Source organism: Cariama cristata, unplaced genomic scaffold, assembly GCF_000690535.1.
Source record: "Cariama cristata isolate BGI_N322 unplaced genomic scaffold, ASM69053v1 scaffold8248, whole genome shotgun sequence".
In the NCBI taxonomy this organism is placed as follows: Eukaryota; Metazoa; Chordata; class Aves; order Cariamiformes; family Cariamidae; genus Cariama; species Cariama cristata.
This window is the reverse complement of record NW_009631611.1, coordinates 10,982-37,526: the sequence shown is the minus strand read 5'-3', so window position 1 is coordinate 37,526 and position 26,545 is coordinate 10,982. Positions and strand designations below refer to the sequence as shown.

Sequence of the window (26,545 nt, the reverse complement as noted above, 5' to 3'; positions counted from 1 at the left end):
AAGAATCAGCAGAAAAGTTTATAGAAGAGCTCCTCTTATCAAGGTTTCAGGACTATTCAAAGGCACATTTCACCCATGTTGAATGACAGTTGAGTTCATGGACACATACAATGCTCACATTTCATGGCAAAAAAGACCACATAATGATGGTACGTTGTGAAACATATATTCCGGACTTCAGTTCAACACTAAAGTGATTATTTTAAATGTATCATGTACATAATAAGAGCAGAACAGGCAGATGCACCCAATTACTGTAATTTACAAGGCAGTAATTCAGGCCCCAAATATATTTCTCCTTCTTGGACGAAGGCGGTACAGATTACGAGCAAAACGAGGGGCAGCGAATTGACAGGGAGCCAGGAAGCTGCTGCCGTTTGGAAAATAACAGCCAGCACCTGCTGCAAGTCGGAGGGGCTTTAACTTTCCTAATTCATTTCACTCCATTTTAACGGTAAACGGCTGGGTGGGATGGGATGCTCTTGGGCCAGGAAGTAACCGAGAGCCGCGCCGTGGCCGTGCCGCACCGACGCAGGCACCCTGCAGAACAGCTAAGTGCAGATGTTTGCTCGGTAGCGGGCAGAATAAAGTCCACTCGCGGTTCCTCTCTCATCATTTAGTGAGCTGCTTCGTGCTAATTACCTCTTTTCATCCAGCTTGTGGTTAAGTTTCATGTTGTGATGATTAATAATTAATCAAACACATTTGAAAATTAATTTGGCAATTCTACGTCTGATTGGCATGCTAATCTCTTCTGTGCAGCAGAGATGTTATGGGAATAACCTCGGATATTCTGAGCTGCTAACTGAGGTGAATACATAAGGGCATTTATTATCTCATGTGGTAAAAGATAAAGCGGCAAGTGGAAATGAATGCATTCTCCAAGGCCTCTTTGCCTTTTGGGAAAGGTGTGATCTGCATTTTGCCTTGCCTGTATCAGGAATATACCATCGATATTATCATGTCCAATCAAAACAAATGGACAAGGAAAAGGCAATTTTGAAAAACGCCCCCACAGTTGATTTATTTCTGTTTAGTTGGTAGCAATTCCAGTAGATCTGATGCATTAATTATGGTACTAAAAAGAAAAATCACAAGGAAAACAACTTTTGCCCTTTCTAGCTGCCCATGCCACTTCCCTCCAAAAATAACACTCATCTGGTAAAAGGGAAGAAGAGGGAGTACGCAGCTTCCACTGGATGTGTGCTTCCCACTAGTTTCGAATTAGGAGTCCCTTTTTATAGGCAAACAGCCCGGCAGCGGCCACAGAGGCGAAACAGGCGGTAGAGCTAAGCAGGCACAGCAGTCCTGGCACGGACGGCAGGTTCCTCTCCCAGAAGGTGGTGGTGAACGGTCGGGCTGGGACATCCTGGGGGAGAGAGGAGATGGTACCACCACAGCATCTCCTTCCCTGCGTGAGCGGGGAGGCAGCAAACGTCCCTCACTAGGCTGGGGAGATCACAGGTTTTTCCCTGAGGACCAGACCCCCGGGGGAAGGAGGGTCATGGCTGTGAAACACGTGTTTTCTGTCATCCTGAACAGCCACGGGACAGTGAAGGTGGAGTTACTTGTGACTGGAAGGAGGTTATATTTGGCTTAAAACCATGGCCTGGGACTGGGCAGAACTAGCTTGATTTCCTGCGTTTTGCCGTCCCCCAGGCTCCGAGATCTTTGTCCCTAGCTCTTGACCACCCACCCCTCAGACAGGGGTAATAATATTCCTCAGATGAGTCAAAAAAATGAATACCATCAGCATGTGAGGTAAGCAAAACCTCACCCAGGGGCAGCCCCCACAGGAATCACCGAAGCAGGGACCGCAGTCTGACTGAGAGCTGCGCGCCTGACCGGGTGACAACGAGAACGTCTGGCTTACCTTTGACTCTGGCTCTGGCATCCAAATGTCTTTCTCTGAGATCCTCCCCATATTATGCAATATCTAGAAGAAAAAATTATTTGTACCACGTGAGAAAAAAATTAAAACCCATGCTACTTTCAGTTTTGGAAAAGCAGAGCAAGTCAGAGCAAGGTGACATTGATAAAAGGCCTAACTATGACTAGCTGAAAGTGCTTTGAACCAGAAAATGTATAGTGATTTCTCTGTCTACATCAGCAAAGACAGGAGGAGGAGGAGGCAGTTTTGGTAGCTGGTGTAAATATATGACAGCTCGTCATCAAACGGTCGTGTGCCTAACCAGTGTTTTAAGGATAAAAGGACAGTTTCAGAGAGTCATTTGTAAAAAGCAGGACTTCGCTCAGAAATCCACAGGAACTACAGCTTCTCCGGGTAAGTTTATTTTCAATTTTTTTCTGAGTAGGATTAAAAATGCTTTTTTACATGACAGTTTGAGAAATAGCAAGATCAGGACACAGAGCCTGTTAGGAGTGATGCTGTTTGCATCCCAACTGGAAAGAGGAGAGATACAACTCTGGGGCTTTCCAAGCATACAGTTAGGAAGTTCTCTCTTGGCTATTCAGGCAGTACAAAGCTCTTCAAGGATTTTTCTTGAGAAAAAACTGATTGTAGGTTCTCAGGGGCAAACGAATGTCTCCAGAAGAGACAGCTCACCATCTTTGTAACAACTGCTTACAGGCATGGAGAAAAGAGAAATTAGGTGACTTGAAGCAGAGCAAGTAATGAGGATTTTAAGGCAAATATGCTGCTCTGTCAAACGGAAGCAAAGGGCTGATTTTCCCTTAAATAACAACTCCGTGGCTCTGCCATACACCAGTTGTAATTGTAACACACACCCTTTAATGGATTTTGTCCCTCTCTCCAGACTGTTGTAACGGGATTTCACTGTGACCGGGAACCCAGCCCAACACGTGTCATTCTGAGGAGATTCAGACATTATCACGGCCACCCATTATGAATTCGTAAAGCTGAGCTAAGGGTACTCTCTTGTAAAAGGCGAAGCAGAAGGGATAGATCAAAAATGACAACAATGCTCAGATTCCCAGATTGCTGCATAGGAAATAGCTGTGAGCATTTGTAATGACTTAAATTACTTTTAAAAGATACAGTGATTAATTCGTTAGAAATTGTGGTAGTATATCTAAGGACAGCATCAAGTTGGAGGGTTTTTCCTCTCGACACGAGGTATATGGCATGAGCTTCGTTCTACATCTCCAGTGCAGCAGCACACTGCATAATACTCAGATTCAGGTGAGATTCTTGGCTTCACTTTATTCAATAACAAACTGAGTAAAGTTGAAAAAAAAAAAAAAAAGGCTTTGGTTCACATCCTTTTCTGGGATTGCCTCCATTCAATTCTAGGAGCCCCTGCACAATTACAGGGTGTGATGTACGAAATCAGACCCTCTCAGCTGTACTTAATCCTTTTTAGCCTTTTAATAGAGATGTTAAACCCAAACCAATGTCTGTACCTCTCTGGCTGCTCTCTCTCCTGCCTGTACAGCCCCCTCCATGTATCCACTCCATTGGGTAGCCGTCTCCGTGCCAGCAAAGTAGATTCTGTCAATGGGCTGGCGAATGATCCTTCAAAACAAATGGCGAATGTCAGATGACAAGTAACAAGGAGGCGATGATCCTTCTAAAAACAATTTACGGGCTTTGATGGAGCACTCAACTTCAGCTCTCCAGAATTCCTGCAGATCTGGGCTGGGAAGCACGGTGCAACAAGCCGTCCCCGCAGGACCACCTACTTGCTTTTGCACACAAAAATCAAGATCTGAGAGAGAGAAAAAAATCTAAGGCATAAATCAGTGTGCCCAGCTTCTGTGCAAAATAATACGAGCCTTATTTTAGTGCTGGGATAAGGAATAATCCTAACAGCCTCCAGAAATGCAGTGCAGCTGATAGATTTATGTCTTCTGCAGGGCAGCTTTATTGTTATCCTGCCATTACAATGGGATGTGAGTGATGTTTTTGCAGTGAGGGGTCACTAATACCAGCTTCTATTTGGAGGCTGGACTTGCCTGGCCGCAAGTCCTGCCAAAAGGGGCCAGCAGCTGAAGGCCTCAGCATTCAGGGAGTTGCATTCACCCCATAGCATCATGTAAGCCAGCCCCTCAGCTGTGCAAAGCTGCACAAGCATCCCAGTCAACCCAGCCATAGGTAATGAGTTCCCCTTCCCATAGGAAAGCTCAAAGGGCTCCCATTTAACCCCGGATTAGGTTTTCCCTGTCTGCCTGACACCAGCTTCCCCAGGTCAGAGGCCTCACCCATCACTACCCAACTGTTCAGATAAATTACAACAGAAGAGTCTGTGCACGAGATGACTTCTTCCCACATGCATCTTGGCCCAGAGGCAGGGTGTAACTCCGTGATGCACGTGCTAAGGAGCTCACGCTGTGGGGTGCTACGTGGTTTGTCTGGTCTTTTGCAATGGATACAAGATTTGTCTGGTTGTTCCTATTACATGCTGAACTGCGCGTTCCACACACTTTTCAGTGATATACCTAGTATTAATCAGTATTATCTAACATGTTCTTTTAGGAATACAGCAATTCTGCTTGGGGAGGGCATGGGAGGCTTTGCTGGGTGGGAGGAGTGAATGAGTTTTCATGTAAGGGTTTTGTGTCTTCCCCTCGTGATGGGACTCAATGGGCTTCACCAGAACCTGATCCTCCACCTACAGAGTCAGTGGAGACTCTTCATCTGTTCAAGATGTGTGCCCTGAAGGTCTTAGAAAGCATTAAAGGGATGTATTGCAAATACTATGTAGCAGCAAATACTGCAAGTAACCCAGTGGGGAAAGGTTTTGTGGCTCTAGCGGGTCCCTTTGTGACTATGTTTTCTTTCCTTGAAGGTCACGAGAGAAACGCTGCTCTTATTAAAGCCAATACCAAGATCTTTGTTAGCTGGGGAGTGGGGGAGCAGAAAGGGGTTGGAGTTCCCCCAATATGCTACATATCCTGTAAGTTTGTCGCACAGGGTATATCATTGTACACAAGCTAAGCAATGTAAATTAGAAAGCAAAGCATTCTCTGTTTTACCTTCCGTAAGAATACATTATGCCTGGTGGGAAGTAGGCTGTGTAACAACCCCCTGAATATTGCTCCATGGACCAGTTCTTCTCTTCATAATGCACAGGCTGTAGGTATTAGCAAACATTAGAGAGTGAAACATTGGCAGAGAAATTGGAAATAAAAAACAAATTTCCTTTGAAGAGGGAAGAAACAGGCTAAGGATACCTGTCGAAGGAGTGCCGTGTATCTGGCTAATGCTATCCACTGCACAAAACAGATCTTCGCATTTTTACAGAAGCACTAGCCTCCCATGGGGAAACGACAGGATAAATTAAACCATGCACTGCCTTCTCTTTTCTTGTAAAGAGTGAGACTGGCAGCTCTTTTTTTCCTATACTAGATGCTGCTGCCCGCTCCTTGGGAGTACAGATTGTATGGCACAACAAGCAATTTTAGGTACGCATTTTAGGTACCAGGAATTTTGGCTTCATCGTCCAAAACAGAGGAACAACAATACTCTACAACAGAAGTGAAAAGAGGCATTCATTTCTTACATGTAAAGCCTCTTCCATCCCCATTGCCTTGGCATATGCCTCACAGATCTTCTTCTTCCTACATGAAAACAAAATCAGAGTCAGAAAATTAAAAAAAGGGGCAAAAACCTCTCAGCTATTGCTGCTCTTATAAAAAAAAAAATCACATTTATTGCAATACATTGGAAAGAAAGTTTGGTTTAGCTTTGGGTTTAAGTCTGATTTCAAGTTCTTAACATACATATTTCAAATGCTGATGCCTAAATGTGACATTCAAAATGGACTCATGGAATGGGAAATGAAGGTTGATTTTGGCAACGGGCTCTAAAAAAATAAATCTTTGTACAGTTATTTTAGGATGCAGAGTCAATTCATTCTCATGTTCACTGGTGTAAGACCAGAAGAGAAGCAATATAAATCAATGAAATCCCTACAGATTTACTACAGCAGAGAACAAAATATGAGCTGGAGAATACTACTCACATTCCTAAGCAGAACTCCTCTTTCACTTGCACGTATACCAAAAATCACTTTTAGAAAGTGTTTGTTCATTTCACAGACTAATGGAGAAACCATACTGCTGTAAACATGGGGGTTTAAAAATTCTATCACCCAGTCTGAACGTGAAGGACACCCAAAGCTACGCATGCCAGCGTATCCCTGGGGTGAAGCAGCATTCAGTGCGGACGCGGTCTGGGAACGTCTTTGGAAAAATCTTCTCAGTTCAGACAGAGACACAGAGCTGATAAGTCATAACATGGAAGAGTGGGCAGGACTCGGAAACTCAGAAATATCCACAACTGGATGGATATTAGCATTAGCGTCTTGGCCTGTTTATCCTAAAAGCTCAATTTTTGCCCCAATTTCCAGTATTGGTAGTTGCACTGAGCATGTGTATACGTGCATATGCATACACGTATTCACACACATTCCTGTGGGGAAGTATCCCAGAGAACTGACTGATTTCTGAAATATTTACAGTTTCTGCACTCTTACCTCGCTTCCTTACTGAGGTGGGCCAGTTTAACAGCCTTTCTGGTAAGGATGAAACTGAAAAGGAAAATATGGCAAATAAATATCATGCAGTGTCAGCACCCCAGTTGATTCGCAAGCTCTTGCTTGAAATGACTCTGTAAAAAAGAAGGGCAAAGCACTTTACCAGTAGGTAATGGGCTTGACATTTTTTCATCATACCTCATTGTTCAATAATTATAGGTCACACAGGTGAAAAGGCCTGTGCAGGGTACCCTAGGGAATTAATTGAAAGGGAGAGCATGCATTCCCGGGGGCAGGCACAGAGGACTGACTGCCTGGCAGCTACCAGATGAGAAAGCTCTGGATTGCAAGTGTGTTTTCAAAGCTGCCAGCACTGGCCCTGTTGTTTTCTGTGGGAATGAACTCTCTATTCCCACTGAATGAGGAGAGCAAAGTTATATCCAAAGTGGGCAGAGAGACACCAGTGTCCAGCAAACTAGCCTGCACTGCCTACCCTCTTATACCTAGGTCTTATCCAGAAGGACTGAGACCCTGAGATTTCTTGAGCTTTTGAAGGCTCGCAGACAGCTGGCCAGACCACTGCCCGTGTCATTTGGTGTTAACAAGCGACGGGAGCCTGCTGCTCTGACAAGCACTGCAGTGTGTCATGGACCAGTCCTGTAAGAACTGGGATTAATATTTATTCAGCTTGAAGAAAACAGATTTGGTGATTAGTTCATCTGACCTTAGTGGAGATAGCCGGGGGATGAAGTATGTTCCTGAACTCTTTCAGATAGTTCCATAAATCCACAAGGAGAAAGCAGGAAACTGCTTGCCATATGGGGTGTGGAGGAGGTTTATTGCTCTCAGGTCATGAAAGTTTTTAAGCCTTGAACATGCCCGTAAACATGTACAGTTCCCTAGAAGTGGCAAGCTTTCCTTGCCAGATACTCAAGGAGTAGTTGTCTGACATTTATATTGGCTTTTTTTTTGGCAGCCTCACCTCAGATTACAGTGGGAACGTTTGTAAAGATTGCTTGTTCAAATTGCCTTAACCTATTTCAAAAGCCAGTCAATGCTGTTATGTATTTTCCCATTTGTTTGTCCAAACGACAACTTTTTTACTCAGCAGTTTCTTCAGAAACCCGATTTCTTCACTGCACAGCTGCTGCCCTGCTCAACCACCAGCTGATGTTCGTTGTCCTGCCTCAGGACGGGGAAGGGAGGCAAATGAGGATTTCTTGGACAAACGCATTTTCATTTTGGCCCAGACGCTGAATACAAGGCCGAATATAGGCTCACAGAGGCCAACATAAGCTGAATACAGGCTCACAAAGCTAGGGAAGAAAAGGGATTTATTTCTAAATCTACTCCACAGCAAAAAAACATTAACTGAATGCTTAAAATGAACTGCAGCTGAATTTAGCAACTCCTTCCCAAACAGCTCCTTTGTATTAGGTTATTTGTAGCAGAAGCTTCACCTAAAAGCTTATACGGACTAGAGGCAGAAGAGGCTTGCCAGAAGTGCTCTCCTCCATCTATAAAGACTGTGGGAGTGGGAATCACTGATGTAGCCTGGCCATTTCCCCTCTTCCTCCTCCTCCCACTCCTTCGTACAAAAAGATATACACATCTGTAAGTATGGGCTAAAAGCTCTTAACCCCATAATGGCAGGGAAAGATCCATCAGGTTTTGTGTCATCCATGGTTATTCCAATTGGAGACTCTTCATCCTCAATGATTAAGGAACCACAATAACCTAAGGGGGCAAAAGAAAACAAAATGATTGAAGAGAAACTTGTTGATGATCATTGGTTCTGATAGTAATGAGCAAGGAAAATTATCCATAAAAGGAACTGTACAGTAATTCCTTCGTCACCAGTAACACCTACATGTCTGAAGTGTTTTTGTAACAATCTCTCTCCTTCTTCCCTCTGGGAAAATTTGTACACAGATTTATAAAAGCCGTATTTAAATTCTGTTATTACTTGGCAAGGTTTCGGGAATGCTTCCCAGGGAAACATTGCTTGTTCTGTCAGTCCTCCCTCCTCAGCTAGCAACAATGAGTTTCGGGATCCTATTTGGGTCTGGACTCATCTCTGCGACAAGGCGTGCACCCAAGCTTGGAGGAAAAGCTCTCCTTTACCTTTCATTTTTCTGAACGTTTGGTTTTGGGGTTTTGCACATTTAACCCCCCCTTGGATTTATTCCCTGATAGACAGCAGAGCTTCAAAATTCACGTAGCACAGGGCTCCCAAGCCCTTCACTTTCCCCACATACCCTTCCTCTCCCAGAAGGCTTCCTTGTAGTACACCATGCATTTTATGACACACCCCATAGGCAAACGCTGAATTAACTGGTTTCTCTTTGGTGGCAGTTCTGGTTTGTAATGAATCTTCGTTGTCAGGATTGGAGGGATGGCACTGATCACATACTTGCCCTGAAAAGTAAAACACAGTCAGTACAGGCAAGGCGCTGCCTCTCATGGAGCTCACCCTGCAGTACACGTTTGAAAGAAGCTCTTAGTTGTTAATGGCTTTCCCACAGCTGACTCTGCCACTTTGCTTTCCCACACAGGTATTTCCAGGTGGCCAAAATAATTCTGCCATTGCATAAAAAGGAGCTGGGAAAAACATGCTGCTTTGTGGTTAGATGATTCTTGACAGCTTTCCAGATGCTACAGGACCAGAGTTGAAACTTGGCTGGAGACAGGTGGGGAAATGGGACAAGACAGATCTTATGGCATAGGTAAAACTGCCTTTTATCAACCTCAAGAAAATACGACCCACATTTGTCCAAATTATAAACTGTTAAAAAAAAAAAAATCCCTTTTGTGCATATTCACAGCATGTTACTTCAGGACAAGCAACACTGATGGTGTTTTCAGCTTTCCTGAACACGCTCCATCCCTCTCGCAGGTCTTGTGTCTGGCCGGAGTGACGAAGGATGCTCTTCTTCAGGGCTCAGGGTGACACTGCATCACAACAGATGCTGCTGCCCCTCGGTGCTCTCATACCAGTGGGGCTACCAAGTGCAAGAAACCTGTCTCCTCCAACTTGGCTGTCACTCAGCCAGCATGGAGGGAGAAGCCAGTGATTTAACTCTGGGGTTTAAAAATCCCTGGGGGAGAAAGAGAGTCCCTCCTCCAGGAAATCTTTAGATCGGCTTCTCTGCCAAACAGCCCCTTCCCTTTCTGCTAGGTTTCTCTAAACATCCTCCAACCAGTGCCACCGGTGAGACGGGGGTCCTGCAGACCAGGACGGTCCTGCACAAACCCCTGCGGCAGGCTGGGCTCTGCGTGCAGCAGGGAGATGCCACTCCACGGGTGCCACTGCGGGTAATCGTGCACTGACAGAGCATTTCACAGCACTGCTGCACAGAGGCAAAATTTTACTAAAGGTGTTTGAAATGTCTTTTTTTTTGTTCTTCAAAATGGAAACTTAGATACAAACAGGAATGTTATTTTTTTCCTTTCTTTGGAATGGTCTCGATGCAGAACTAAAATGTAAAAATATATAATCACAGAAAGCGGTAAGGCAGAAAAGGCAGAGTTATGACAGAAACTAACTAGCAGAACACCAAGAAGAGGCCCAGTCATAAGTAAATCCCAAAAGCAGGTTTCACAGAGTGTCAGCGTAGTCTGAGAAATAGACACACACCAAAGGGTACTTACTGATTACATCTGGCTAAGAGCTACAGCAGATGTATTACCCCACTAAATGCATACTCTACTTTTATTCTGATCAAATTACCTCATATATCTCATGGTTTAGAGTCTCCACAATGACATTATCACCTGTCTGATCAATACGGACCACAGGTCTCTCCAGTTTAACTCTGCCTTTGAGGCGTTCCATTATTTTCTCCGATATCTGACCAGAACCACCTTTAAACTTCCTCTCCTAAAAAAACAAACAGAAAAGAAACACAAACAAAAAATCACCAGCATTAATTACAATGACATTGAATATGACTTCTACTCATCACCAAGAAACTCCAGGCCAAATTTGCAAGTCCTAAGGGGCCCAGGCTTTCAGAAGAGTGAAAGGATAATCCAAGCCTCAGCAGGGATTGCTGCCTAAACCACTTTTGCAATGGCTTCCTCAATTAGCTGGCTTAAAGACTCTTCAAGCCTAGCAAACAAACACATATAATGCAAGTATTCTAGCTAGTATAAACATATCACTTCATTAAAAAAGAGGTTTTGGAGTATTTTACCCATCACTGTGCTAGCGAAACCCTCATGTGTGACAAAGACACCAACTTGCATCTGTACAGAGAAAACCTGCACCAGCCCAGAAGCAAGGCAGATCTTTAACTGGGTCTGGCCTCCAGCGCAGCAGGCAATGAGCTTTATCTGTCCCTAGGAAGACACAAAGACATCGCCGTCTGGAAAAAAGCACAATCTGTGACACATATTTCCGTGCAATGTCTGCACAGAGACTCAGGGGGAGAACTAACCCCCTTTTATCTACCAGTCACTAGCGTTACATGAAGCAGCTCACTTTTACATATAAGATGCTGGTACTGTCAAGCAGGAAAGAATCCACAAAGTCTTCTGCTGAAAGACTGAAATGGCTGCCTGAAGGAGTTTTAGAAGACTCGTCATAGCCACTAAGTCAGAAACCCTTAGCATTTTTGCTCAACTGACTTTGATTGGGGTGAGGGGAGAGGGAAGGATGGTAGAAAACAAGACAGCTTGCCCCATCCAGGCACAAAGAAAAGGAAATGCTCTTCCCAGGCTAGCTTTCCCCTCTCCACATGTCTTCTTTAGCTACTAGTATCTTGGGATTAATTTTAGTTTTAATTCCTGTTGCAACATCTAGCAGTCGCTGACATGGGACAGGAAATGTGGCTGAGGGGCTCCTGAGGAGGAAGGCTCTTAGGTCTTGCTCCTGCCTCAGGGCAGCATTAGCTCTACATCCATCCTTCCTGACATGTGGTTGTGTATTCTTACCCCAACGGACAGATGTTGATGGAGACTTCACATTTCTCCAGGCAACTTCTCTTAATGTCTCCCTATCCTGACACACTTGGAAGGGTAAGGTATTGTCTCCATTTTTGCTGTTGGTAGCTCAAGTCTGAAATGCTGCGTGTGCTTTCTGAGGCTGTGTTAACTGAGGTAGGAAGCTAGTAAAGGGTGCCGACATACCACCCCCAAATTACTTTGAAAGCTCCCTCTCTCCTTTTCTGAAACTTTATCCAGAACAATCACATGAAAACCCCAATGTTCTGCAGACAACCGGGCACCTGCCACAACCAAGGCAAGAAACAGTCTGAAGTAGCTCATAAAACATGCTGCCACGTGAGCTGTCCCAAGAAGGAAGGGCCTTTTGCTTTCTACTTCCAACTCTTGTCATTAGAGGCTTCAACATCAAAAAAAAATATTTTATTCTGAAGTACACTTGCTTTGAACTCTTGAAACATTCAAATGTGCTAAGTAACCCTTAGAAAATGAATTGGCAAAAGAGCAACAAAACAGTAACAAAAGGATTGTGAATGTAGGAAAAAACAATTGATTAAATTGTCCCAATTTATCCCAAAGCCTAACTAATAAAACTCCTCATCGTACAGAGTTAGCCAAGAGGGCTGTTCCACCCTATGAGTGCACAACTGTCGCCAGTGCCACATGCACTTGGTGTTTCGTCCTCTTTTCGTTAATTGCAGGGCTTTGACAGCTACAACACTCTACTTCCTTTTTACTGTTTCAAGAGAGGAGGAAGAATATGAGATATTTTGTACCTGACCCCCATTGGTGATGGAGAAAATCCTGGCTGTGCCTCCACACTGCCTCACGTACCACAGGAACCAGAGAGCGGAGACTTCATGAGGCTCAGACGTGACATTGACGTTCACAAAGAAGGTGGCAAATTCTTTAGCAGCTCTGCATGAGACACAGGAGCAGAAACAGGCAGTGAGTAAATGTGACTTCCTGACTGCTTTCAGGATTTTCATTGTTATTCCCAATAAGGACTGCTTTCCCAAAGTCAGAAAAGCCAAGACAATTTATATCTGTCTCATTTTTTAGTTTGTAGCAAGACTGTTTCAATGGGTTCACACCAGCACCTCCCTCCTTCCCAAAGCATTTACCCATTCAGTTTGAAATCCCACTGATTTCACCTTAGTCATTTCTTTAGTTTCCCAGCTGCTATTCCTTTCATCAGAACAAATATTTTTCTCAAGTGGAGAATGCATTTGGTAACCAGTTAGTGAAACTCTTCTGCATTCCTCCTCCATGGAGAGTTCATCAGGCACATCATTTCCAAGGTCTGATGGGTCCCAAGGGACTCAACTAGCCACACGGCCAAGACATTCCCCATCTACCATGTAACACCGCTGCACAAACCTTTTGTGAAAGCAAGAATCAGACATGGTAAATAACCCAGAGAAACCAAATTGGCAATTATTGCCATAGATGTAAGGAGAGGGACAGCTGTCTACCACAGTAAGTCCTCTGAACGTAAACAGTTACAGCGGGAGGAAACGAGGACCCGGCTATTCACATTTCTTTCATTTGTGGGTACAGATTGCTAAGAGAACTGCGATCATTTTGCAGAGAAGGTGAAAGGTCTTTGACTTGGTTGAAGTTTCATAAAACAGCACAAATTTATAATCATCTGCTAAAGGAAGGAACGTTGCAAGTTATCTGGGCTAAAATATCTAACTTATAAACTTTTATAACCTCATTTCCCTGGGTATCAAGTCCAATCACCTCTACTTCATTAGCCAAGACATGAAAACATCCTGCATGCAAGAACACTCTGCCACAATCCTGAAAGCACCAAGACACTAAACAGTTGTAGCAGGTTCAGGCCTGAGAAATGTAAAGAGGGTCTCCAGGATCAGTAGATGCTGATCTGTGACACATGACAAACAAATCTTCTTTTATAATCTTGACCCAATTCATACAGAAAATGTTGCAGAAGAGCTTTTCTATTTAGGGCACTATGTTTTTTAACTATATGTAGAAAAATCTGGTTTGGCTTGAAGATCTAAAATGGCTTTTTAGTGAGTTTTTGAACCTGTTTCAGCTGAGCACATCCATTAAAACTGGAGTACCACGAAACCATTGGCAGTAGAAGCAGTCTTGCCGAGAAGCGTGTTACAGGAGAGATCACTATAAACTCAGTTCTGCTTTTACTCCACCGGCTCCCTGACCAAGAGGAACAATAAAAACTAGAAAAGGAAGAGCCAGTGCACTTGCAACAGAAAGAGTAGTTCAAAGTAACCAAGTTTGCAGGCAAATGGCTCATAAAACTGATTGCAAAGAAAACTACAACGCCACAGAGAGCAAGAGGAAGTCCAAACGGCCATACCTTGTATCACATGGAGCTGGAGCAAGGTTTAAGCCAGCAAAATAAATTTCAAATGGAAAGTTTTGGTCAGGAAGCTGCAGGCACAGTGCTAAACCACAGTCAGAATGAAAAGGCAAAAAGAGCACAGCCGCCCAGATAAAAGATGCTGAATACAAGGGAGGAGAGCGTTACAGAATAGTGCAGGGGCTGGCACAGCAAGCAGAAACACAAGTGCCCATATGAGCACGCTTCTCTTTGCCTTATAAAAAGAATTAATTAAAAAAGGAAAGGAAGCAAAGCGTATTTCCAGTTGTTGTCACCTCATACTGAATGTTGTTCCTTTTTTTATCGGTACAGTGTGGTTTGTCATAGACATATAAAACACATTGGCCTTTCTCTAGGTGATACAATACCTCGGGCCCTCTCCCTGCAACTAGGGTTGATGCTGTCTTGGACCTGCGACTCACAAAGAAGGAAGACCTGTCGGATGATGCAAAGGTGAATGGCAACCTTGGCTGCAGTGGCCATGAGATGTGGAGTTTAAGATCCTGAGAGGAGTAAAACAAACAGCAGAATTGCAACCCTGGATTTTGGAAGAGCAGATTTAATCCTCACCAAGGACCTGCTTGGCAGCAGCTCATGGGAAACTACCCTGTAGGGCAAAGAGGCCCAGAAGACCTGGCTGGCATTCAAGGACAGCTTCCCAGGAGCAGAGAGACGGTGCACCGCAATGGGCAGAGCTGAGCCAGCCCAGCAACAGGCTCACTGGGATGGACAGGGAGCTCCCTGGGACTGGGCTCAGGCACAAACCAGCCAGGGAGGTGAAAGGCAACAAGAAAGGTTGCCTCAGCTGCCTTGTTTCCCTTCAAGGCTTTCGGAGGCACTACTGGTGAAACAAGGAGCAGCACTTGAACTTCTCCAGAGTTTCCAGAGCCAAGAGCTGCTCACTTCCCTCTCCTCGAGTCTCGTGCTGCCCCGTCCATTGAGCAACCACTGGAAAGCAGGTGCCCTCCGGCACGGCATGCTGCTCTCCCATGTGCCAGCCGGGGTTACACGCGATGCAGCTCACCCAGTAAAAGCAGACACATGATAACTGCGCAGGGGAGGACATAGCCACTAGTCAGAGGACATCACTCCTCAGCTCCTAGCCTGCCATAGGGCTGGGGAAGCCCCCTCACCTCCTTCTGCCTCCGTTTCTGTGTCTGCAAGTGACTTTTATTCATGCCCACAAAGTGGAGTCTTATTTACATGTTGCTTTTCCACAACACCAAGGCACACGCTCTCCAACTGAGTGAAGTGAAAGCACGGTGGGAAGAGCCCACGCTGTCACTGTGCGCATGGGCTTGCTGAGACAAACCCCAGGTTACCCCAGCACCTTGAATCCCACCTGCCAGCCAACCCAAGCTCTGCCGTACCACCTTATCCTCCACAGGCCCTCACCCACCGCCTGACAACAGCCTCATCTCAAACACCTCCTGCTCTCTCACCGCCTGTACCCCAGCTGTACTCAGCTGTACCCCAAAATTTGCCAGGGAGCCATTATCATTCTGCAGCTGGATTTCAAAGTGAATAAAGAGTTATGTACTTGGTCCAGCAAATCTTATTTATCAGCTCTTTCATGGTCATTTTGTCCCATTCTTCAGCATGCGGAGCGTCCCATGGTGCTTCAACAGGAATCTGGAGACAGAGGTGAAATATTCAAGAAATTATTCAGTGCTGTATCATTGCCCGGTCATAGCTAGCTAGTAGCACAGAGTTGATCGATATGTTGGCCAGAGGTTGCTTTTGTCCCCTGCACGCGGCTGTAGATTTGGAATAAATTCACTAAATGGAATACTTTCCAATCACGCCTTTGGGCATGAATTGTACCATGACCACCAAATCTGGCTTTGTCTGACCAATGAACTACATCCTTATGTTGGGACTCATCTGGCCTTTAGTTGTCCAGAAAGGAGGTGTCTATTCTAATTTAGTTGTGTTGGTGTGCTCTAACTGCTGAGGGAAAAATTCTTGCTCCAGTCAGCTATTCAGTGAGTTCCAAGACAGGTACCCAAAGGCCCCTATGTCTCTCTGTTAACTACAGAGGGAGCAAAAATGTCTAGTTACTATTAAATTATTTTTAGACAGTTAAATTCTTAATGATAACCCATTGCATGTACCATGACATTTGAGGACACTATCATATATTTGAATCTTTAAAAAAATAATGTATTATTTGAAAAAAAAAATGTGTAGTATCATGCACAAATTTGATTCTGCAAAACCACACAAACCCAATGAACTTTTCAGGAATATAGCTAGTTATGCTTGGAGGTTATTGTAAGGTAGGGGCCCTGGTTTGTAGCCAAATCATAAGGCAACTGATAAATATTTGAAAGACAGCATGACGCTCCAGGGGCTACTTTTCGCACACAGGAAGATCTGCAGTTGTACCGCTTGAATTTTGAAGGCATTTACTGTTTAAGAATTGTAGAAATAAAATTTTAGAAATAAAATTACCATGAAGCCAAACTGGAGCCCAGCTTAGGCAGCTATGAAAAAGAATCATCCTTACTCAAAAAGGCTGTCACAGGGGAAGGGGAAAAACCCTTCTCATCTCCCAGCTTGTGGAATGGTTTTCCCTGGCATGAGAAAGTACATACGTTGAGATTCAAACTAATTTTTTTCAGATATCTTAGATATCCAAATCTTAGATATCTTAGATATCTCCAGATCTTTTTGTATCCTCTCATAGAATCATACAATAGCTCAGGTTGGAAGGGACCATTAAAAGTTACCTAGTCCAACCCCCTCCCAGTGATGAAGCCCTGTTATTCCTGATAGTTCCTGCGCAACATAAATATCTTTCCTGATGGATGTGGGGGGGGGGTTTATATTAAAGAAGCAATAAAAAAACCTGCCAGAAACCAAACCAAACCAGATTTACTCATAGTGACATGAGCATTGTAGGAAACAGATGCAATTTACACAGCCTACCTCTTTTCCCAGCTTGTCCACGATCCTCCAGAAGTTATTGTAATCCAGATAAACTAAGGGATTCCATGTTGGAGGGGAAATACCCATGAAATAGCGTGACTTTCCCTAAAATACACGTAAGAACATAAGCAACTGAAACACAACAGAACATATCTTCATTACTTAAGAACTCAAAATTCTCAAGGTCTCACATGGCTGACCTTTTGTCCCAAAAGTCCTAGCTTTTTCTTTTTTTTTAAATTTTTCCCTTTTTTTCCTGCATATGCATGTAAACAATGGAATGCACGAAGCTAAGTATGAGGGGAAAAAACAGTTGGGCTGACATTAAAAAGGACAGTAACATTTTTTTTTTTTATTTGGAGGGGATGGGGAGTGGTACATTTGTTCTGAGCAGGTTATCAAATTCCAGGCTAAGGAGACTCACGCAATGGCCATGGAGGTAATATTCCTTGTTTCTAAGCATTCTTCATTATGACACATGAATTAAGCTAATGTCTGCCTGCCTGCTGAAATGTGCATCCTAAAATTTGTATGGATCTAAAATTGAACACATTTTAAACTTTTAAGATATCTAAGCACTTTTATGTGCTAAGCACCTCACCTATAGAAAGCAAATGCACCATTTTATTACGCCAAGTACCTTGGGAGAAACCTAGCCGCCGCCCACCCCCACCCCCCCACACCCCGTTTAAATTTTGCCAAACAGAAAGATTTTGGCTGCAGGAAGAAAAATTCTGTACATTTGCAAAAATGGTATCAGTACTTAAAATGTGTATGACATAGCTGCAACAGGAAAATGGACTGTTTCAGATAATCCTATGATATAATGATAAGTGAAACAATCTAACAGCAGCTGGTTCTTTGTGATAACTTTAATCTGAAAGAGGACTAGATGAGCAGACAACATTTTCTCTTATTAAATTTCTTTGAACCTTCCCCCATGTAAGTCAGTGGCAAATTTCTCATCAGACCTCTTTAACATTTGCTCTTCCAGACGTGTCAAAAGTTTGCATGAGGTCACGTGGCAGGACGCAGCGAACACGCTGGACCATGACAGGCAGGAGCTGCGGTGCTAAGCGATGCGCAATGTGCTTTTCAGCGCAATGTATGCCATGCCAGCCCATTGCACCTGGCAGGTAGGAGTGACAGACCAAGCGAGAGGCTGCAGTGCTGCAAATGCATGATATCGTGACCCAGAGACAGGAGGACACAAAGCAGGAGCCAAATGCGTCTTCCCCATGCTTGGCGAAAGATAATTCCCCACTGATAATTGTGTATGTGTGTGTAAATACATATGGACTTCTGATACTCCTCAGAATATTTTTCTGCAAAGATCATAACAAAGGTAAATGGTGCAAGATGAAACTCGGAGACCATAGTGAGCTTTCAGACTTGGCAAAAGCAATAAAAAAAATCCAGACTCCCATATTTTGGTCAACTTTTGTCAGTCCTAGTGCAGGTACAACGGGAGAGACAAGGGTACACGGACAAGGGACAGAAGTCTTGCCATGGCCAACACCATGTGGTCCCTCTCTCCCCACGGTTGCAGTGGTGCCCCAGCTCCGGTGTCTGTCTGGGCCCATGTCCCCCTCACCATCCTCAGTGAGGGAAGCAGCAACACGCTCTCCCGTTCAGTCTAGACACAGTAACCTCTGCTCTGGGCCAAGCAAAGCACAAGGTTGCTATCTCAGCACTTAGTTCAGCTTGAGATCCAAGTGCTTAAAGAGTTTTTTTTTCAAATTTCCAACAAATGTTGAGTTTTCAGGTCACCAGGATGACTCTGGTGGTTGGTTACCTCTGGATTTCTGGGTATGTAATCTTGAGCTTGTGTACCACATAATATTTTTTTTCTCTCTTTTATCCCCATTTCGCCCTGTTTTAGAGTTACGTTGGAGGAAGGTGGGTGGGGGATGCTGCTCCAGCCTTCTCCAGGTGCATATATGGATGCAAAACACACTTCTGCCATGGCAAGAGCAGAGAAAATGCTCCTACGAACTGCCAGCAAGGGAATCCTCCACACAACACCACCACAACTTCTCACTGTCAGTTTGCAGCACTGTGTGTTCAGCCACAGAAAAGAGGACGAAAAAACACAGGCAAAGGGATATAGTGCATGCTACAGCTTTTACTGTCATAAACCGATGCTGTATCAAACAAGAAAATCCTGATACAAAGCAGTAATACTGCTAATCGTTTTCTTTTTATTACACAACATTTTGTTTTTCAAAATGATCATCAAATACTGCTCCTTCAAAGTTCATCTATTGTTGGACTTTTTTTCTGGTCAGGAACACACGTGCCATCAATGTGTCTTCCTTGACCTGCTTTAACACTAATAATCCTGCCCTTAAGCAGAGACGAGGTGCAATGCTATCAGGCCACCCAACAACAGGTGAAGATAAGATATTACTGAAGTTCGGTCATGTTGATATTGCAAAGGGACAAAGGGAAAAGATAAGCCAGCCGTTCACGAGTAGCAGCAAAAACTTCCCAGTTTTTCACTCTTCAGCGATACTTCTTTTCAATAGGCTTTTCGGTAAGTGACTCTGCTCGTACCGAGGGGTGTAACTTGCAAACACCTCTCCTATCCTCGGCCTACTTAACTCAAAAAAAGAAGTACTTCTTTAAAAAGAAAGTCAAAAAAGTAACTTCTAAGGCTCTTCTTCTCCTCTTGTTTTCAGCCAAACCTATGCCTTATACTGCTGGAAACAACAGTCCAAGATAAGTCAGTCTCAAACTTTATGATGAGGTTTGAGCCAAACCAGCTTTTCCAGCCCCCAGCATTAACTCTACTGCATTCAACAGCTACAGGCTGAGAAACTCCCAAACTATCCTGATTGCTGCAGGTGGGGCAATTGGTGAGAGAACTTGCCCACTGCCTGGCTACCTAATATTTTCCTCCACACCTATACTAGCTGTAGACCACTATGACTACAAACTGCTGAGGACTGATCAAGAAATCTTACAGTCTTGGCCACTGGCATGACATGTATCACATTAGATATTCACTTATCTGCTATTTGAAAAAAGAACTATCCTTTCATTACCGATCTGAAAATATTATTATCCCCACATCTTTGGTCAACGGCACAGCTCAGGAAGATCAATGGGAAAACATATGTTATCCTCTAAGAACTACAAAGTGCCAACTGATAATTAACAGTCTAAAGTTGCATTATTTGTTGCTCTCTTTTGCATGCAAAAAACCCGTAACTTCAGTAAGACTGCAGACCAAGGGTAGGAAAAGCTGGAAAAATACCCACAGTGCTAACAGACCTGGAAGAGGTTGAGACTGAATTCAGAGAGCCTGAAACAGTCCACAGACACACTAACTCCTTGTGCAGAGGGGCTCGACCTGTAAGAGGTGGGAGCTGATCAGAGGAAAGCCCAATTCTAACAAATTCCAGGAGAGAAAATCCCACTGCCCATCAGAGAGCATGAGCCAAACAGCCTTAGCCACATCAATTTTTCAGCTCTCTCTTGCACAAGTATCTCCACAGCAGGGAATAAATCTAGCCCAAACAATTTGGCATTGGTAAGTTATTAATTCGTTTTTAATAATGTCTTCCTACTAGGCAGAGGAGCTCTGGCTGCATGTTTCACAGAGGAGCTCACTGCAAGTAGGCAAGGTCTTGCAATATTCCATTTTTAAACAAGTTTATAGTGTTCTGGGTGTATTATTTTGGGAACTACTGTTTTCTTAACTGAAAGGCAAATAACCTACTGGCTTTGTTCCCATGCTAACACAAGGCTGCTTGACTGACCGCAGAGTTTATCTAACTTTTTTTTTCATTTCCTGGTGTGTCGAATGCTTTCCTGCAGACCTCAGATTTTAGTCCTGCTGCCTGCCTGGATTAGTTACCCCACACCAATCCAAAGGAAACAATATCCCCAAGCACCGTAGTTCAGTGGTTAGAAAGAAGGCAGCAGAGAGAGATGTGCTCGGCAAGGTCTGTTTTTTCCCTGCCCAAGGCTACGCTGGGGCTTGTAGCCATAACTACAGGAACTAGGCCTAAGCCGCCCCAGCTGTGACACCAGCCCAAGTTTCAATTAGTGCAAGAGGAGCAGACAATTTTGCAAGTCTTGAGCAAGGCAAGTTTGGCTCCTGCCCGCTGTGCTGAGGACAAGCTACACATCAGGAAGCAGAGGAGGAGCATCCCTTGCAGGGATTGCTATCGCCCTTGGGCCAGGCACAGCACCCACAGCTAGAGCAGCAGATCCCTACGGTGTGAGCTCTCAGGTGGGCATCCTTCGCTGCTCAGTATCTTCAGCTGGTCTGGCCTTGTGAGTGTTGCAGTGCCTTGGATTGTCTGCAATTCCTGTGTCCGAACTGCAGATTTACAGCGATCTGCACAGACTTAGTCACAGACTTACCTGCTGCACCCTAACGTCTTAAGATTAAGGCTAGATGAAGGGAAGAAAAGACTAGATGGTCAATGCGAAGCATCGCATAGAAATGCTCATCTTTTGTTAAGCGTTACCTTGCTCTGAAAACTAGAAGCAAACAAATAAGCAAATTGTTCCTTATTTACTAATGTTACACATACTGCAGCTGGGTGCTGCTGCCAGATATTAGAGGACTGCAATTACACGAGAAGGTTAATACCACACCAAGGCCCTAATGCCTTTACTTTCTAGGGTCTTCTACTAAAGAGGAGGTGAAAACAGAGCACAGCATGACCTTCAAGGACCTCTGTAAAAATAAAAAGCTATCTGCCTCTTCTGGGAAGGGAGAACTCCAGCACATCTGCCTTTTGTCAGTCCTAAAACATTCTTGATGAACTACGGGACAGCAGCCAGAAAGTAATTTCGCTAGAAAGTCTGGGGCTCATAACAAAATCTATGGTTTGAAGTTACAGATTCACGACAACAGCATACAAACAAACTCCTGACTGATATCCAAGCAGTCCACGTTACCATGCTAACTGATGGGAAAGAATGAACAAACAAACAAAAAAAGATAAAAAAGTTACATATTTGTATTTTTTCAAATAAACTGTAACTACAAAGGAAACCTGCCCACATGAAGGAACACGGTTTTTAAAGCTTGCAGTACATGGAATTTTTCCACACACATATGGGAAAAATTCCTTTCAGAGCAAAGCTCATGAAATCCCTCTGGGGACTTCCACTTTCCCTTGGCTGCTTCTGTTGCTAGGATAAACCATTTCCCCACTTTCCCCTAACTTAATCCACGCAGTATCCTGGAAATCTTCAGAAACAGCCAAAGCGAACCAACTAGTATGGTAAACAAAGGACCAAAAATATCTTAATCTGAGGATGCTGGAGATTATATAGAGGTGGACTGTCACAACGAAATCTAAAGCCATGTTTAGCCATTCCTCAAAACACTCTTCCTCTCGCCTCTGACAAAACCGCACAGCATTGCAGACTTTGGAGAAATGCCCTTGGGAAGAGACTTTCCTGCCTGGCCCTGGCTACACACTCCCCGACAGCCATCAGGTGACAGAAATAGCAGATGAGATGCAAGGAGGAAAGTTTTAGTCATACTTTTCAAACCTGAAAGGCAGCAGCTGGCCCACAGCTGACACTGTATTAGCCCAAGAAGCTGAATATATCCATCTTTCAGGTAAGTAGTTAATTTCTGTGACAATGATCCTTTAATACCAAACCATCTCTTTGTTAACACATTTTCTAACATCTAGGAAATACCACAGGTGCCTGGGTTCCTGAAGCATCTTTAATGAAGATGAGGGACGCATCTATAGCCAGGAGAGCACAAATCCCTGCCTGGCCAACTCACCGTCACAGCATGGTAACAGTGTGCAGCGGGCAGGTAAAACGTACAAGCCCTAAGGGCCCTGAGCACTCACCAACCCAACCAATAGCCAGGACTGCACAGACGGTTTTCAATAGGCTTCTTGTAGAAGTGAGATGTAAGAGAGGGTTCAACAATAGATCCCTAAAACAAAGGGCACGGTGACTACACGATGTCTCAAGGAAGGAGTAAGGAGAAGAAGCTGTGGAAAACCCTAGGGAACGAAAAGAAAACAAAAAGCCTGCAATTCCTGGGAAGAGGAGGTGGGAGGAATGAGACCTACTGGAGGAAAAGTATCATTATTATTTACCCAGTGCATAAGCCTGTCCACACTGGGAGACCTTAAAGCCCCTTTGCTGTCACCCTGGTCCAACAACCATGCCTCCCTTGGGGACCCTGCCTAGCTTGGCAGGATCATGATGCCAAACCTAGAACTGATCCACAGCATGTGATCCAGCTGAATAGCTCGTAATGCTGCCTCTTGCTTAAAAACATGCTTTCACTTCAAAGAAAACTTACGAAATTACATGGTCATTAGCAAGGACATGCATAATGTAATGTGGGACAAAAGAAAGCTGCAGTTTCAGTGTCAAAATGGATTAAGGGCTCAAATTCATGTAACCCATTAGAGTCTTTTATTTAACATAAAGAAGATAAGTGCCTTTTAGGATGCTAAGAGATCCATGTCTGAGCTTAAATTAACTAGAGTGGACCAAACATTCAGCTGGTACAAATCAGCCCACCCCTCTTGCTGTAGATTTACACCAATTAATTTACACCAGGTGGTGTAAAATAACTTTTTTAGTATTATGGAGTAGCTATGTATTTAAGATGTGACTATTTTATGAACATAGCATGAATCCATCCAATAAGGAGAGGTTACAGAACCAGATGATAAAACTTCACAGCATGAACGCATTGCTCTAATTCTTCAAAGAAGAAGTGGGAAGATAATAGAAATGAAATCAGTTAAGGATCCATCACATAGCCTTGCCTCTATCAAGTATGTCAACTCTGACTCATATAGGCTTCAAGCCTTGTTCTCCCAGAGTCTAGGAAGCACCAAAACTAAAGGATATTAAAAAAAATTAAAAAGTGATGGTCTTTGGAAAGTAAAGTAGTTTGTGAGTTATGGAGATAGACAGTTGCACCTCATACCTATGAATCTTAGGCCTCTCTTTGTCCCCCTCCCTACCGCTTTCCCTCTGCATTGGTTTTGACAGTAGGTCTTGACTAGGACCTGAAGAAAAATTCGGTGGGATAAAGATCTAAGGGCTGGAAATCTGCTCTGAAGACAGGTTTCATTTCAGTTCTCTTTAGCCACATCAGTACCTACTCAAGAGTGGCCACCTGGACACCCGCTGCCCCACATCTCGGACACGAAGCTTACAGCGAGCCTTGGAGGGGCTTGTTTCGCACCCTTAGCTAGAGGGGGAATCTCAGTGAGTCTCAAAGTAGATGCCCAACTTCCAGACATCCATTTGTAAGTCCCACGCGATGGGACTGGGAGGGATCTCATGTGAATCTAGTTATGTAAGTGGGGCAATACATTATACTACTCCCAGACTAGTCCCATAATACTGCTGTTCAGTATCATCATTCAAGAGTATCCAACAGTATTATATTTTTTTCTTATTTAAATTTGGCTTTTCTTTCAGAACAAGCATTTTCTGAATTCAGAAGTTCTTTAGAGGATATGTTCAAAGATAATCAGGTGCCAAATCTATCTCAATTTTTTAAACTGCTGTCAGTCCCATTTTCTGAATGCTTTTCAAAGGAAAACAAGAACCATTGATCCCACTCCCAATAAGTTAAAATAGAATAACAACACTTCAAACAGGTGCTTATTAGATTATTAAAAGCGAGCTTTAAATGAAACCCTCCTAATGACTGTCAGTAATTTCCAAAACTCAATGATACCTTTAGGTATCTCAACATGAAAGATGCAAAACTTACCCCCTTATAATGGATCATATGGCCCTCAACGTTCACTTTATAGGTCTCAATACCCAGCTCTTTTGCCAGTCGGAGAACCCGGTTTTGGGTAGGTCCCACATACGATCCACCAACATCTACGTAATTAACTTGATTGTTCTGTCAAAAGAAAGAATACAGGAATCAGAAACTTGTGCAGGAAGCTCCTCAATACAAACATATAGAAGCAGAAAGAATTACTCCATACCGACGAGCACTGCAACTATATGCACAGGAGAAAATGTGTACTGACCGACTTAAAAATAGACAGCATTGTGCTCTGTAACGACACACAGAGATCACAGTGTCTCCATCACGCGCATGTTTAAAAACTGAGTTTAACTTTCACTATAGTTTTCAGTATTGGCTTCTTAGTCTCACAAAAGATGAGAGAATATGAAGAAAGAACCAAAGTGTTGATTTGGTTGGATAAGTCTAACCCCATTTTTTCAGAATTCACATTACTTTTCTTGTCATTGCAAAACATTTCTCAGGTTGAAACCATCTTCAGCACCAAGGCTTGTTTTCTCTTTGTAGATACCTACTTAGACTTAATGCTGTAGATGCTGAGCACTGCACTGCAGTATTCAAGGAGAGTAATCTCCTTTCCGGCACAGCACACCTTGGCTTTAGCCTGGTGTGCTCTGGCTAGCAGCCCTCAGCCATGCCTGCCACCGAAGGTGCTCCACACACCCCTGAGACCAGCATCAGGCTCACTTGGGATGCAGAAAGCACGCAAATAGTTTCAGGGTCGCATACTATTACAAGCAGGCTGATTTCCCCAGATAGTAACTCTTTTTAACACTGTTTATAGTGAGCATTTTAAGCTAGGCATTCTCAGTGTCACAGAAGAATGGTGTTTATGCTTCGTATTTCACGTACAATGAGTTCTGCTGAAACACCATGGTTTATCTCTGGTTCCCCAGCAATGGCATCTGACATAATTTAAACCTCCCTTACCTCCAGGGTGGGAAGCAGAGGTAATGACTGTATTATATTACCCTGTGCCACAGGTGACTCGTCATTTCTTTCATTTTCTTTTTAATGGCAATCAAGACACGATCCATTTTTAGAAGCAGGAGTGTTATTTCAGGTAATTTTAAGCCACGTTAAAATGTATGTCTGAGCTGTAATGACGTCTGGCCCTACTCAGGTTGCTTCTTACAGGGTTCTTAGTAATCACACCTGTTACAGTATGTAAAATGAGATGGGAATGAGAGGAGAAATGCTTTGACGCTCATGGTCTCATATGATAGTTTCCCTCTGTAATGTTAAAGGCAGAGCAGATCCTGCCATGGACAAAGGGTATGGACTATGTGGGTAGAATTCAGTTACCTTAACACAGATGTTTAACACCATTTTAGACAGCCCAAGGCATCCAAGACTTCTGCACAAGGCTGACAAATTTGACCCGTGACCCACAGAAGACCTGCAGCTGGAGGCCAGGCAAGGTATCCTAGGACAGCTAAAATGGCACTGCACACTTCTGGTTAGGCACCCAAATCCCATTTCATGGCTCTCAGAGTTGCTTTCAGACTAATTTTAAAGCACGTCCAGTCAAGAGAAGCCCACTGGCATATATTGCAAAGCAATCTGTCCAAACAGAGCTCTATTACTTGACAAAAGTGATGGCAACTTGGGACACCTGTCTTCTTTGGGAACTCTACCGAAGTCTAGGTAGACAACATCCACTGTTCTTCCCTGTTCTACCAAGCCAGTCATTTCATCATAGAAGGTTATCAGGTTGGTCAAGCACGACTTCCTCTTGGTGAATCCATGCTGATCACTCCTGATAACTGCTGACTGATGACTTTCTTGTTCTTCATGTGCCTTGAAGTGGTGTCCAGGATTAGCTGCTCTATCACCTTCCCAGGGACTGAGTTGAGGCTAAGCAGCCTGTATTTCCCTGAGTCCTCCTTCTTGAAGATAGAAGTGACATTGGCCACATAGTAGACTAGCACAAGTGAGAGTCCAGCATCTCATGAAGCACTTACTCTGATAGTGAATGTCCTTCCTCCAACTCTATTTCGGGCCTCAAGAACCACCACGCTGACCCCAGACTCAGACAGCAATTTGGCAGCAGAC

The 26,545-nt window shown here is 43.9% G+C and overlaps 1 protein-coding gene across 1 annotated transcript; it reads right to left on the bottom strand.

Moving 5' to 3' along the window:
* LOC104166178 (amine oxidase [flavin-containing] A-like) lies at positions 1-26,545 on the bottom strand. The gene is made up of 14 exons (XM_009706022.1): positions 26,455-26,545; positions 24,443-24,580; positions 16,708-16,812; positions 15,317-15,408; positions 12,179-12,320; positions 10,189-10,338; positions 8,717-8,876; positions 8,099-8,195; positions 6,459-6,512; positions 5,484-5,541; positions 4,957-5,054; positions 3,385-3,496; positions 1,874-1,936; positions 1-1,369 (listed from the first exon to the last, which is right to left on the bottom strand). The coding sequence occupies exons 2-14, from the start codon at positions 24,458-24,460 to the stop codon at positions 1,214-1,216; spliced, it is 1,305 nt and encodes a 434-aa protein (XP_009704324.1). The 5' UTR covers positions 24,461-24,580; positions 26,455-26,545; the 3' UTR covers positions 1-1,213.